Source organism: Neoarius graeffei, chromosome 8 (genome assembly GCF_027579695.1).
Source record: "Neoarius graeffei isolate fNeoGra1 chromosome 8, fNeoGra1.pri, whole genome shotgun sequence".
Classification (NCBI taxonomy): Eukaryota; Metazoa; Chordata; class Actinopteri; order Siluriformes; family Ariidae; genus Neoarius; species Neoarius graeffei.
This window is the reverse complement of record NC_083576.1, coordinates 67,131,380-67,147,585: the sequence shown is the minus strand read 5'-3', so window position 1 is coordinate 67,147,585 and position 16,206 is coordinate 67,131,380. Positions and strand designations below refer to the sequence as shown.

Here is a 16,206-nt window from a genome sequence, read left to right as displayed (position 1 = left end):
TGAGCGGTCTGATATTATGTGACCCATTTAGAGCTCGAACGTGGAGCGTAACAAGGTTAGAGACAATTCTCTCACTGGGAGGAAGCAGCCTTGTGAGCACTGCCTTGAGTTCTTAATAATAACCCACCATCTTAAGCACCTCAATCCACTGAGGTCTGTGGTTGAGGGTATTTTGGGCTTGAATACACTTTGACAAAATTTACAGCCAAGTGTTTGAAGGCCACACTGCCATGTAGGGCAACGGCTTGCACAGCTGTGGAACGAAGTTTGTACTGGGATGCCGAATGCTCACGGCTCCTATTTGTACAACTGGGCCACGTGCAGCTGCTGGGTCACTCTGCCACTCTGTGTGCCAAACACCACACAGCATAAATCCTAACTCGTCTGTCTGTGGAGACTTGGTTTATCGTCTGTGCTGGTGTAGCAATCGCTAAAGACATGGCCAATGAAACATTTGTGCAGGATTATATAGAACAACAGCTAATAGATCAATGCATGACAACAGAGTTTAGTGGAATCAATAATGGGCCCCGGACTATGAAGCACGTTTCCTATTAGTGCATGCTCTTTACATTATCCTATTTTGCTACTATGCACCCACAGCACAAAGTTAGCCAACAACTAAAATGCCTGGACAAACGGGGGGGGAAACACACCACCTGCTAGTCTGTGCTCGTTAACCTCACAATTTATACTCCTGCAATGGGGACACAAGTTGTTTTCTGACTTCTGATGAGCATAAATTTGGAAACGCAGAGCTTTTAGTTTCCAATGCTGATCCTACAGACTCTCTGTTCTCCCTCCTGGAGCCTGTCTGCAAGCCTGAGCCTTAACTGGGTTACGGTCTATAATCTGATTTGTTCAGCATCATCTTGCTCTTTGTCCACCTTGCAGGAATGCTCATGGCATCACTACTACAGTACATTTGGTCACGTTTACGCTCTAATGCAAAGAATATAAAAATCAAGTGTACATGGATAAAACCTGTGGTTAAAAAAAAAAAGCATGTTGAATGCTTTTTGCCTCATGTTATTGTGAAATTAAATGTACAAACACGTTTGCATGAGTGACGGAAAAGACAGGCACTTACTCTGCAGATCTTGGAAGAATGCTGATGGAAGAGATGTGCGAACTGGAAAAGAAGAAAAGAAAGATAACTTTAGGACACTGTAATGGCCTTTGACCTTATGTCGCATTACATCTTAACTAAGTATTACATAATAATCGGGCAAGATGGAACTAATAATATTGAAGTAATGAAAGCAGAGGCGTTGACTGGTAGATATTTTACATTTCTCTTCAGCTCTGTTGAGTAACATCACGGTACCCAGATTTAGTGTTACCCAAGGTTATCAAAATTAGCTAAGTGCTGAACTGATAGCATGCTTGATAATTAAGAGAGAACTATTCTGTATCTACTGCTCCATTTAATCAATCACTGATCACGCCATCAGTGACCGAGTCTTGAGAAAAATGTTTACAAATCACAGAAATTATTTAACAAATAGAGGCATAACCATTCGGTGATGTGAAGAAATATTAAATAAATACTTCTGACATTCCGCATTTTTAAAATAGCCTTGGATGTGTATAAAACGCAGGAGACTGCAGGCTTTTACATGTGGGACACGGGTCCATGAAAATGCTAGCCTGCCCATACATTATATAACTCTAAATGTATAGAATGCCATAAATTTGATGTGCATCTCTCTGGATGTAAAGCTAAGCCATATCAATGTCAATCTGTTTTATGCTTACATTTAACAAACAGTGCAGTAATGTTTCTTGAATGTATTTGGTATGAATTTTATTCATTAAAAACAGACACATGCCACAATGTTAAATCAACCATAACCCTGAAACACAGTGCACCAGACCCATCTGCAGACAGCCTGAAGCCCTTTCCACTGCCACCAGGGGCAGGATATGCAGTATATTTTGTCCTTCCTTGGAAGTGACAGGTTTATAGAGAGCAGAACAGGAAGACACTGTCTGACAGGAAGTGTGGGGGTGGGGGTTATTCAGCAGTATGCTCCGTCCTATAAACAAACTTTGGCATGGAGGGAATGCTGCTTACATGACATGCTGAGCTCTAGCTTTTGCTTAAATGTCAAATTAACAGCCCGAGTAGAAATAAACATGACACTGACACAACAGGTGCTTTAAGAACTTTGATATTGTAGGCTGTCGTGTCTCTTTACCTAACTGAGCGGTTCTTGACATGATAAGGATTATGAAAGTTGTCAAATAGAGCTATTGACAGCATTTTTATTATTTGATCTCAAATGCAATAAAAAGGTACAGCACGGTGGTGTAGTGGTTAGCACTGTCGCCTCACAGCAAGAAGGTCCAGGGTTTGAGCCCAGCGGCTGGCGAGGGCCTTTCTGTGTGGAGTTTGCATGTTCTTGCCGTGTCTGCGTGGGTTTCCTCCGGGTGCTCCGGTTTCCCCCACAGTCCAAAGACATGCAGGTTAGGTTAACTGGTGACTCTAAATTGACCGCAAGTGTGAATGCGAGTGTGAATGGTTGTCTGTGTCTATGTGTCAGCCCTGTGATGACCTGGCGACTTGTCCAGGGTGTACCCCGCCTCTCGCCCATAGTCAGCTGGGACAGACTCCAGCTTGCCTGCGATCCTGTAGAACTGGATGGATGGATGGATGGATGGATGGATGGATGGATGGATGGATGGATGGATGGATGGATGGATGGATGGATGGATGGATGGATGGATGGATGGATGGATGGATGGATGGATGGATGGATGGATGGATGGATGGATGGATGGATGGATGGATGGATGGATGGATGGATGGATGGATGGATTAAAAAGGCAAGTAATTCCACTAATTAACTTTTGATGAGACAAACCTGTTGAATGAAAAAGCATTCGAGGTGATTACCTCATAAAGCTGGTACAGATAATGCCAATAGTGTGCAAAGCGTTATCAAGGTAAATGCTGGCTACTTTGAAGAATCTAAAATATAAAACTTGGACACTTTTTGTCCATCACATAATTCCATAGTTTTGATGTCTTCAGTATTGTTCTACAATGTCAAAATACAGAAAAACCTACAAACGAGTAGGGGTGTACAAACTTTTGACTGGTACTGTATGTACACAGCAGAAATGTACAGCCCAAGTCAGCTAGCTATTCAGGCACTGTGGTGCAGTCTGGATCAATCAACAATGAACTGTGCTGCTAGGCAAACAAACACTCTCACAGATCTGTGCTGTGCTCATATTCCTAACCACAGACCAGAGAACGTGCTCTGCCTCTCTCTCTTAGAAGGAAGTGAAAGTGTGCATGATCACTAATTTTAGCATATTGAGAAAAACCACACACACACACACACACACACACACACACCATGAAACGAAAAACAGTTTTAACAAAAATCAAGTATAGTGAGACAGATCTCTTAGAACACGAGCACTGTTTGACAATTAAGTGTTTATTTTTCACAGATTAATACAATTTTACACAGCTACTCAACATCAATACTATATTGTGTATATATATATATATATATATATATATATATATATATATATATATATATATATAAATAAAAGGGCTGTAACGATACACCCAACTCACGATTCGATTCGTATCGCGATTTTTGACCCACGATTCGATACGCCCACGATTTTTTTTTAAATGTTTTTTTAAAGTAGTAAATTTGACTTAACATTTACTTACTTACATTAACTATTTAATAACAAATAATTCAGACCACTGCAGAGAATGAGTAATATGTATGCAAAAATGAACAAATGTATATCCAAAGATTGTTTTATTTCTCAAAATAATACTGTTGAGCCGGAAGCTGTTTTTTTCGGTTCTGAAAAAGTCATTTTTCCAACTCGTGTAAATCCGTTAAGATTTTTTTTGGGGGGGTGGCTCTCTCACTGTCTCACTCTCATAGGGCCAACGATTTTCTGTGATCGCGGAAAACAGATGGAAATTACGGAATTTTTATATGAAACATTGCTCGCGTGTCAAAATGTAACTGCCGCAGAAGGCTTCCACCCAAGCAGACATGCCTTCAGTGTTGCCAGATACTGCTAACGTTTTCCACCCCAAAATATGTTCAAAACCAGCCAAAAAGCACCTAAACCTGCCCAATCTGGCAACACTGCATGCCTTTCCGGTCAAGTGATTGTGATTGGCTTGTGGCACACCTAGCCAGCCAATGAGCTGCTTGTTTACAGATTCGCTCCCCGCGTCGCAACCAGAATGGCGACCGCTTAAAAGAAATGAATGCTCTGCCAGTGGCGAGTGTGGACGTTGCGTGACTCGCAGAAGATTGTCGCAGGTCGGCGAAAAAACGACTTACTAATAGATATTAAAAAATAAAAGTAATTTAAGTAAGTTTAAAATGTAATTTAAATAAAAAGTAAAGTATTCATAAATTGAAGTTTGGAAGCGCCTCTGTTTTTGGGCTGAGGAGAAGTTTGAAAAAGTGTACCGTGATTCTGCCTTCTTGTATCGCGATACGGATCGTGGCTCTGCGTATCGCGATTTCGATACGCATATCGTTACAGCCCTAATATATTATATATATATATATATATATATATATATATATATATATATATATATATATATATATATTTATTTATTTATTTTTTTTTTTATTATTTACATAAATGGTACATTTCTCTATAGAAAAGGAACTCCATGTTCTTCCTCTTCTACTTTCACCCAGGACAAAAAGTTACACAGCAACTGTATTCCAAAGCCAAACAGGAAAAGCAAACAATAACTTTAGAAATAAAATCCTTTAATACGAGTAATGGTGTGGGCAAAGCTCAAACAAAATAACCCTGAATCACTAAGTGACACGTCACCAAAACTGAAATACATCTGACAAGCACATATCCTGCTCAAACGTCACGCTTTACCTTATAGTAAAATGTTAGCATGTTGTCTCAGCCATTTATAGCAGAGACAAAATTTGCGGTAAAGGAAGAACTAAAAGAGGATCAGGACAATACCCTTCCTCTGACTTGGCATTTTAGCCTGCTGACGGCTCACGTGTACACACTGCTAACCAAGTGCGTGTAAGCATAAAGCTGTCGAATGCAGAAGCTGGTTATGGTTCAGCAGTTTCAAAATTCTACCAGGAACTAGCAATGCTTTTTTTTTTAAATCAAGAAAAAAAAAGGGGGGGGGGAGGCGGTCAGTCATTCACCACAATACTGACAGATATCCATCCTCAGCTTCTCACTCACTGCACAGAATTACATTATCCTAAGTAACTCTGCTGATATACATACAGGGAGAAAAAGAAAAGAAAAAATAAAATCAGGTTTAGTATAGCTAATGGTAAAGTAGCTCTTAATTTGATCTAAAATGTCACACGAAACCCTCTCCAGAACAGAAATAAATATCGGTAGCCCTAGCCTCGAGGTCCAGAGGGACAAACGCACTATAAACCGCATTACTCTAGAGAACAGGGCTCTGAATTAGCAGCTCACTTTCCATTTCCACAACCTTTCAAAAGTAATTCAGTCCCCATTATGAAAGACAGTATGGCCCTAGAGATTTCTGAGCGCTCCCTCTCTCTCTCTCACCTGTGTAGAAGGACTTCGCAAGCCATTTTCGGCAGCCTGGTTTGCGTGAGGGAGCCGTTTTTGCCGCGTATCCGGTTGGGGTACTTGGTTATCCGGACTGGGCGCTTTGAGGAGCTAAAGTCTGGATGAGCAGGTCAAAGAGCAGGCACAGGCTACTGGTGCTCATCATGCGGCCTCAGGTCTGTGCTGTGCGCGCAGGGCTCGGCACTCTGCTGGAAAGTGCTGCAGTAAACAAGCTGGACCCTCGCTCAAATACAGGGCTGTGACGCAGTGTAACCAGCAGCTCTCTCAACCAATAAAAAAAAAACCTACAGAGGAGGGTCTTATCCTCGGTCTGTCTCACACACCAAACACTAATACCACCGATATCAAACAGACAGGCAGACACACAGCCCAGCACCTGTCGCACTCATCTTATATAACTTTCTCATCAGCTGTGGCTTTCCTTGTCAACATGATGCAGTCATCCTTAATCCCTTCCTGGACTGTGCTTGTATAGCTGTGAGAGAACCAGACAGCACCCACTGTCTCATAGCAAGAAAGTTCTGGGTTTGAACCCAGCAGCTGACAGGGGCCTTTCTGTGTGGAGATTGCATGTTCTCCTAGTGCGTGTGGGTTTCTCCCCACAGTTCAAAGACATGCGGTTAGGTTAACATAGGGCAACCATGGCCTGAGGTTGGGCTGAAGTGCCCTTGAGCAAGGCACCTAACCCCCAAGCATGTGTGTGTTCACTGCTTCAGATGGGTTAAAGGAACAGTCCACCGTACTTCCATAATGAAATATGTTCTTCTCTGAATTGAGACGAGCTGATCCGTACCTCTCCGAGCTTTGTGCGACCTCCCAGTCAGTCAGACGCGCTGTCACTCCTGTTAGCAATGTAGCTAGGCTCAGCATGGCCAATGGTATTTTTTGGGGCTGTAGTTAGATGCGACCAAACTCTTCCACGTTTTTCCTGTTTACATAGGTTTATATGACCAATGACATGAAACAAAGTTCAGTTACACAAATTGAAACGTGGCGATTTTCTATGCTATGGAAAGTCCGCACTATAATGACAGGCGTACTAACACCTTCTGCGCGCTTCGACAGCGCATTGATACCTTCACTCCTGTTTTCCCCCTCTCCCCCGACTTCCGTCAATACACAGCCAATGTGACTGGAAACATCAGTGCTGTGGTCAGGGGGGCGGGGGAGAGGGGGAAAACAGGAGTGAAGGTATCAATGCGCTGCCGAAGCGCGCAGAAGGTGTTAGTACGCCTGTCATTATAGTGTGGACTTTCCATAGCATAGAAAATCGCCACGTTTCAATTTGTGTAACTGAACTTGTTTCATATCACTGGTCATATAAACCTATGTAAACAGGAAAAACGTGGAAGAGTTTGGTCACATCTAACTACAGCCCCAAAAAATACCATTGGCCATGCTGAGCCTAGCTACATTGCTAACAGGAGTAACAGCGCGTCTGACTGACTGGGAGGTCGCACAAAGCTCGGAGAGGTACGGAGCAGCTCGTCTCAATTCAGAGAAGAACATATTTCATTATGGAAGTACGGTGGACTGTTCCTTTAAATGCAGAAGTTAAATTTCACTATGTACTTAAGTCTGTGCTTAAGTATACATGTGACAAAGGCTTCTTGATCTGCTCTTCCAAGATAAAAACTCACAGATTCACCCACAGACAAGACCATCCATTACTTTAAGACCAGACATATCTTTCTTCATTCAGACTTTTCTAAACCTCAGCCAAACCACAGTTCCATTTGACCCGACACAAGTCCTGAGAACGGACAATTGTATCAGGGAAGTGCCTGCATGTACAAACAATTCTGCCTGAACCTGCACCAACCCATTTACCTTTGCAACAGTAGCATTGCTGAGATCAACACAATAATACAGGAAGGGTAAAATAAACAGATAAGGAAGCAGTTTGAGATTACCACTCGTCAAGCACCACATACTCTAATAGCACAAGCTGTGTTTTAAAAGTTCACACAGTATGTCTGACAGTCTGGGAAAACCTTTCAGGTGGCACTGTGGCTGTGGGAGGATTCTGTCACTCACACAAACTAAGAGGTCACTGTGTACCCAGGCATCTGCTGAAACGACTCCGAGATAAAAGATCATGTTTTGGTGATACATGCATCATGTTCCTGGTTTATAATATAATTGGACATCTCAGCTTTAAGAAGCAATAAATATTTCACCAAATTAATGTGGAAATGCTTTTTAAACTTGCCTAAACCATCTTCCTACAAAGACCACGTTGGGATAAGGAGCCAGTTTAACAAATATGGCGATGCTTCAAAGATGTCTACGAGTAGCCAAGTGTGATTTCCTCACATAGTGAATGTCATGCTTTCAAGTTGATGAACAGTTACTGTACATGCCGTAGCAAAATGGATACAAGCCAGATCAATTTGATTTGTATTCAGTTACCACTGTCAAAATGTCAGCAAGGCATTCAAAGTCTCTGGTGTTTTCACAACTACGCACAGTAAGGTTTTTTTTTAAAAAAAAAAAAAGAAAATTTGACCATGTGAAGGGATTTCACAGGCTGCCACTCATACACTATTTGCTTGCTGAACACCCCATTCGCTGTTATTATAACCTTGATTCTTCTGGGAAGGCTTTCCACTAGATTTTGGAGCATGGCTGTGGAGATTTGTTCATTCAGCTATAAGAGCATTAGCGAGGTCAGGCACTGATGTCAGGTCAGGCAAGAAGGCACGGAGTGCAGTCAGCTTTCTAATTAAATAAATTAAGGTGCTCAGTGTGGTTGAAGTTAGGGATCTGTGGTCAGTCAAGTTCTTCCACACCAACCTTAGCAAACCATGTCTTCACAGACCTTGCTTTGTGCACAGAGGCATTTTGATGCGAGAATAGGTTTGGACCTCCTGGTTCCACAGAAAGGCAACTGTAATGCTACGGCATATTAAGATCTCGTCTCATTATCTCTAGCCGCTTTATCCTGTTCTACAGGGTCGCAGGCAAACTGGAGCCTATCCCAGCTGACTACGGGCGAAAGGCGGGGTACACCCTGGACAAGTCGCCAGGTCATCACAGGGCTGACACATACAACCATTCACACTCACTTTAGAGTCACCAGTTAACCTAACCTGCATGTCTTTGGACTGTGGGGGAAACCGGAGCACCCGGAGGAAACCCACACGGACACGGGGAGAACATGCAAACTCCGCACAGAAAGGCCCTCGCCGGCCACGGGGCTCGAACCCGGACCTTCTTGCTGTGAGGCGACAGCGCTAACCACTACACCACCGTGCCGCCCTGCATATTAAGATATTCTAGACAATTCTGTGCTTCCAACTATGTGGCAACAGTTTGGGGAAGAGCCACATTTGGGTGTGATGGACAGGTGTCCAAAAACTTTTATATAGTGTAGATTATTTAACTGTGCCATGCAGCCTGACCATCAAAATTACACACAAAGATGCAGACATGTATGCACTTGACTGTTTTATGGATGTCGGCAGAGGTCAGAGATATAAATGAGCCAACAGAGCATTTGCTTTTGATTCCCTGACAAGTGATCTGGTGGCCAAACGGCAAGCAGTTAGGTACGTGTGCCAAAGAAGAGGGGAGCAGGAAGGAGCTCGGGTGACACTTCTGAGAATCTGAAGTTCAACCGACATGCTTGTCTGACTTTTTTTTTTTTTTTGTATGTACAGTGGTGCTTGAAAGTTTGTGAACCCTTTAGAATTTTCTACATTTCTGCATAAAGAAGCCTAAAAGATCAGATTTTCACAAAAGTTCTAAAAGTAAATAAAGAGAACCCAGTTAAACAAATGAGACAAAAATATTATACTTGGTCATTTATTTATTGAGGAAAATTATCCAATATTACATATCTGTGAGTGGCAAAAGTATGTGAACCTCTAGCCTGGCTAACACGACTTCAAAGCTCTCCGAGCATTTGGTCTGGCCAAGCTATTAAGCCAAACCGTTTCCCAGAGCCCGTGGTTGACCCGCCTCCCTGAAATGCCTCAGTTTGCTACTGGTCGAAGCCAGAAAAGGCTGTGACGAAGCTTAAACCAAATCACATCACTCTTTCCTCTGACGTATGTGACGCGACGGAAACTGCTTGAGTAACTGGTAGATTAAACTCTTACCGAAGCCGGTCGGGAGCAAGGCGAAAACATCCTTCCTTTCAATAAATACCTCCAGGGCTGCTCTTTGCTCCGTTTTCAATGAGAACTTTCTGTTGAATGCTTTCAATACAGCATCTACCGCTGTAAACAAACTATGGCTTCCGGTCGCAGTTCTACTACGTCAGTGCCTTGAACACGCCTCTACCTAGGGCCGTTGGAGATGCTCAAAGTTGATTGGTTCCCGATTTTTCGGGAGCTTGGAAATGCTGTAGATAGCCTGCCTGGCCAGACTAAGCTCGGAACAGGCCCTCGTGTTGCGTCACGCTTAGGATGGGTGGGCCCAGGCTAGTGAACCTCTAGGATTAGCAGTTAATTTAAAGGTGAAATTAGAGTCAGGTGTTTTCAGTCAATGGGATGGCAATCAGGTGTGAGTGGGCACCCTGTTTTATTTAAAGAACAGGGATCTATCAAAGTCTGATCTTCACAACACATTTGTGGAAGTGTATCGTGGCACGAACAAAGGAGATTTCTGAGGACCTCAGAAAAAGCGTTGTTGATGCTCATCAGGCTGGAAAAGGTTACAAAACCATCTCTAAAGAGTTTGGACTCCACCAATCCACAGTCAGACAGATTGTGTACAAATGGAGGAAATTCAAGACCATTGTTACCCTCCCCAGGAATGGTCGACCAACAAAGATCACTCCAAGAGCAAGGCGTGTAATAGTCAGCGAGGTCACAAAGGACCCCAGGGTAACTTCTAAGCAACTGAAGGCCTCTCTCACATTGGCTAATGTTAATGTTCATGAGTCCACCATCAGGAGAACACTGAACAACAATGGTGTGCATGGCAGGGTTGCAAGGAGAAAGCCACTGCTCTCCAAAAAGAACATTGCTGCTCATCTGCAGTTTGCTAAAGATCACATGGACAAGCCAGAAGGCTAGTGGAAAAATGTTTTGTGGACAGATGAGACCAAAATAGGACATTTTGGTTTAAATGAGAAGTGTTATGTTTGGAGAAAGAAAAACACTGCATTCCAGCACAAGAACCTTATTCCATCTGTGAAACATGGTGGTGGGAGTAGTATCATGGTTTGGGCTTGTTTTGCTGCATCTGGGCCAGGACAGCTTGCTATCATTGACAGAACAATGAATTCCGAATTATACCAGCAAATTCTAAAGGAAAATGTCAGGACATCTGTCCATGAACTGAATCTCAAGAGAAGGTGGGTCATGCAGCAAGACGTCGTCCCTAAGCACACACGTCGTTCTACCAAGAATGGTTAAAGAAGAATAAAGTTAATGTTTTGGAATGGCCAAGTCAAAGTCTTGACCTTAATCCAATGGAAATGTTATGGAAGGACCTGAAGTGAGCAGTTCATGTGAGGAAACCCACCAACATCCCAGAGTTGAAGCTGTTCTGTATGGAGGAATGGGCTAAAATTCCTCCAAGCCGGTGTGCAGGACTGATCAACAGTTACCGGAAACGTTTAGTTGCAGTTATTGCTTCACAAGGGGGTCACACCAGATACTGAAAGCAAAGGTTCACATACTTTTGCCACTCACAGATATGTAATATTGGATCATTTTCCTCAATAAATAAATGACCAAGTATAATATTTGTCTCATTTGTTTAACTGGGTTCTCTTTATCTACTTTTAGGACTTGTGTGAAATCTGATGATGTTTTAGGTCATCTTTATGCAGAAATATAGAAAATTCTAAAGGGTTCACAAACTTTCAAGCACCACTGTATTGTGGCTCCTTCTGTTCTCCAGCCTAGAGATGAAACTCTCCACATGAGAAAAGTTAAAAGCACAGTGCCAACAATGATTCCTTTCTGTAATCATGAAGGTAAAAACCCAAGGAACTGTAGTGTTGTTGGAGTGTGTAATGAGGGTGAAGTGAGGGTGACTTCACCTCACACTGACTGCAACCTCAAAACTTGCTGCATCACAGACACGAGTGCCTGGCCACTGGCAACACAGTAGCTCAAGAACACCAAAAGTATATCATCTATTTATTTCAGGGGCAGATGAAAAATACTTTCCATAGCTGGTGCAATGGATATATGGTGGGGTTTAAATTTAGCTTTGAAGTGTGTCGGCCTGTCAGGTTCAAACTAGGAGAGCTGCAGGACTGTAACACAAACATCTCGGACTGTCCTGCCACTTATTTGCCCTGGTATGACAGTAACTCAAAGTTGTATTTACTGCTTCATGAGCCTTTCTAGAGGCCCCTAGTAATGCAAATAAACCAGAGTACTTTGGTTTCATGCAAGCCTCTGCCAAACAAGGTCTGTTGAGTCTTCGAAATAATACGGGGGGGACACACGAAAAAAAAACCCTAACAAACAAAACGTATGCCATACACATGCCTGTAATATGCTGGAGATGTCTGGAAACTTTGGCCCGGCCTTAAAAGGATACATTCGGAAAGAAATTCTGTGAGAATCAATCAATCGATTGGTCGGTCGGTCACCATGAATAAACAGCTTAAAGAATTTACTTAAGAATGCATTGTTAGTCTTGACACCAATGCACGACCTGGATATCAAATGTTTTTGAACATTTTCCATACATCATTTACCAGTTACACAATTACACAACCAGATTCAGATGGAATGGAAACTCATCTGGCGCTTCACAAGTGCCAATTTTCAGAAATTGTACAATTCTTACTAGTGTTATTAAGCATATTCATGACAAATCTGATTATATTTCATGTCAACCACAAAATTCGATAAATGGCTAAACTCGGAGAGCTGAACATGACAAAATGAAGAAGAAGCTGTGAAAGAGTGCCTCAGAAGAGCAGAGTGCACTAGGATCTTAAGGTATTGCACCTCAGCTACCACAGGTACACACCCAGTCTGTTTAAAGGGTGCCATTTATTTATTTACGGATTTGTTTTGGCTTGCTTTTTTCAAGTCATGAACTATTTAAAAAAAAAAAAAAAAAAAAAAGGAACGTCATACAATTTTAAAATTCAATTTGTGTATGCACTTGAAATAAATAAGCGGGGGCGTCGTGGCTCAGGTGGATAAGGCGCCATACCATAAATCCGGGGACCCGGGTTCGATTCTGGCCCGAGGTCATTTCCCGATCCCTCCCTGTCTCTCTCTCACGCTCATTTCCTGTCTCTATACTGTCCTATCCAATGGATCACTTGCATGTGACGTCACAGCCGATCCAGATTGTGACAGACGCCATCTTGTCGGTCAAACGCCATATTTCCGCCTTCTACTTCTACCTTTTCTTCTGGAAAACCCTACTATATACAATTCTACTACAACGGCTGCGGCTACAAGCTCTCCCTACCTGTGCACGTTTTTTGTGTTTATTTTTGCGTGTTGTTCGTCTGTATCGGACTTCAATATCCACTACAACCGTATGGACTTACTGGACATTGGTTTCCAGCAGAAAATGACGGTTTGTAGCGATTTCCATCGCATGCACAACATTCCAGACGAGATAGCGAGACCAGCGGGGTCTCCGTGGATTGTTATCGGAAGCAAAGCGAAGGAGGCGGCGTCGGGAGAGGAAGCAAAAGCGAGGCTGCAGGCAGAGCCGGCCTGTTGACTAAGCTCAGAAAACAGCTACTCAAATCTCCACTGCTAAGCCTCTACCTCTCCAACGCCAGATCCATGGTAAACAAGACGGACGATTTGGAATTACAGCTGGAATTACCTTATTCCATTCTATAATCGGCTGGTCAGTGCTATACTCAATACTTAAGTGACTTACCCATCCAATGAGGATTATTTTCTTGTTTACAAGATGCCGCGGCTGACAAATCCTGAATTTCTGTAAGGATAACTGTCCAGAGATTTATAAGCACGCAGTGCTTCACCACTGAACAGCGAGGGAAAGTTGATGAGGTAATTATACACGTCTGGGTATTCCGCTGGCAGTTCAATATCCACTGACAGGGTCGTGAAAACTCCGTCCAGTAAGCCATAAGGGTCACTAATCTGTAGATCATTTATTTTAGACATATATCTAGTTATCTGTTCATTAGAAAAATGAGCCGTGTAGTCTGTCGGTTGAAATTGATCCATTCTGTACACGAGTGCAGCAGTATTCAGCTGTGTTTTTTACCGACAAGATGGCGGCTGTGTACTTTCCGGTCACGTGACTGCAAGATCTCTATAATAAAGGTGAAAAAAAGCCCCCCAAAAATCTAAAGAAATAAATAAGCAACTTCATCTTGCCAGCATAATTTGTATATATTTAAAAAAAAAAGGTCACAGTAACTCAAGCCTTAAAATCAAGGTTCACATTAGTGAACTTAACCTTATACTTAAATTTACGCAAAATCAGGACCTCCTGTAGGATACAAACTTTCTCAGAACTAACTGGCTTTCTTTGTGGAGGAAACTTGTTTGTACCCACCTTGATAAATGAGGCCCAATGTCTGAAGTAGTGCTTAATTACTGAGATATAAAAATATTTTGAAGCAGACTGGATCTTTTCAAGGACAAAAAATAAAAATCCAAGTGGTTATGCCAGTCTTTGTTCAGATAAGGGTTTAACGTACTTAAATCACATTAACAATATCCAACTGCTCTGGGAAGTAGTTGGAAGTTTTGTTTAGTGTCAATAAGCATTTGTTAATATTTACACAACACAGTTACTGGGATGTAAATACACTGCACCATCAACTACTATAATGGTAAATGGTACGTTTTCGTATTATAGCATGTAATGAAACTGAAAAGCAAAATACCTTATGTCTCACTGATGTTTCTACCACATGCTGATGCACAAACCACATTTTTAGTCAGAAATGAAACAACATGCTTGACGTTATTTCTGACCTATCCATGAAAATGACAATGCTCTGAAATACTCATTGCATTGCACTGCTCAAAATGACAATCAGTAATCCATCACTTTATGTCTTGCACCAGGTGATGGAAATACACCATGTGTTTATCATTTAAACTGCTCGCAGAAAGAGTACTAGGGCACAAACACTCAAATATACCGTCTGTGACTGACGTCCACTCTACAAAGCATTTTGAAAGCGTGAAGCATGTCTATAAAAACAGACATGCGTTTAAAATGCATGTCAACGTGGGCTATACTTTTTCCCTATTCAAGGGGCCCCTCATGCACCTGCCTTTAATGATTTAACAGCATCCCCCCCCCCCCCCCCCCACCACCACCAGGGCAGACACTGAGGACACGGCTACTCTAAAGCCTAGACTGCTCACCTTGTGTCGAAGCTGGAACAGATGGGGAGGATCAGAGCTCAGACTGGAGGCAATAGATCTGTTCTGGTTTTGATTTCCAGGTTCTATTCTCTTCTTCAAAAAAAGATCGTACCCTTTTCACCATCAGGAATTGTAGGAGCTTTGATGGGAGAAACGACGACCTCGCAAGCAGCAAAGCCGGAGCTCAAGTGTGGAAGCACAATAGTGCTTACACAGTTTTATAGTCTTACGTGACAAAATAAACAGAGATAGATATGTGCCATTTAAGTTTGACTGGCTGGGTTGCACATTAACAGCACGTTACGCGTGTACTTGTTTCAAAATATGCTTTACACACGACTTCTGCAAAACACAAATTCCACCAAACCGGAATAACATTCAAATTCATCTCACTAAAAAGAAACTGCAGGCTGGGTGGTGGAAAAGGTAATGCGACAAAATGTTTTCCACAATCAAATCTGAGGGTCCAAATCTGTACCACGATAGTGCTTTTCCACTAGATAGTGTGACTCAGCAAATTACCCACGATCATCCACAACTACGCCTTACTCAGAGACTCAGATTGTTGGCGCACCCGCGTCTAAGACGCACTATTTCGAATAATGAACGCATTGTCGAGAGGGGCAGGGGCCAATATGGACGCGAGCATTTTATACCCTATTTGGAACGTTTCGTGGCGTATTACTTGACTTCATGGTCTCAATATCGAAAATCTTGCACAAATATGCAACTTCCAACATAATTATCTGGATATTCAACAGATTTCAGCATCGGATGAATTTGTTTTGACCGCCGCCATACTGAATATACGTCGGACCCGTTCGTGTATTTACGCCGCCCCGTTTGTAGCGTCCCAAGCGAGTAAAACCTGATCCAAGTCTTTCGCTAGGTGGTGTCTTACGGTCTATGTATGAATGTTTGAAAGAGACAAGAAAACATGGATAAGAAAAAAAAACATCTATTTTGTCATTCTTCGGCAGAGAGTACATTCACCTGAAAAAAATGATACCCCTGATACCCAAAGTAGTCAGTCATACTAGATTTACAACAACAACTACTACTACCACCACCACTACCACTGGTGACTACTACTACTACCACCATCTGATTCTCTGAAATTAGAAGTAGAGATGATTAGAGACAAGCAGAATTAGACCGTCACAGCATGCAAAAAACAAACCCATTCTTGTGCTATAATTTACAAGGAGGAGATAATATAGATGTGATATATAGTGGCCTGTGGTTGAATTCCAAAACATTGCCACTGATTAAACAATATCAATATATTTGGTTGAAGCATTGACTTTTG

General features: G+C 42.3%; 1 protein-coding gene across 7 annotated transcripts in view; it reads right to left on the bottom strand.

Annotated features, from left to right (window-relative positions):
• Positions 1–16,206, bottom strand: part of fam13b (family with sequence similarity 13 member B) — a 79,033-nt gene that overhangs the window by 31,761 nt on the left and 31,066 nt on the right. For all 7 annotated transcript variants that reach the window (XM_060928049.1, XM_060928052.1, XM_060928054.1 and 4 more), the window contains exon 8: positions 1,091–1,132. In XM_060928049.1, the coding sequence (XP_060784032.1) occupies positions 1,091–1,132 (42 nt within the window). The remainder of the gene's footprint in view (positions 1–1,090; positions 1,133–16,206) is intronic.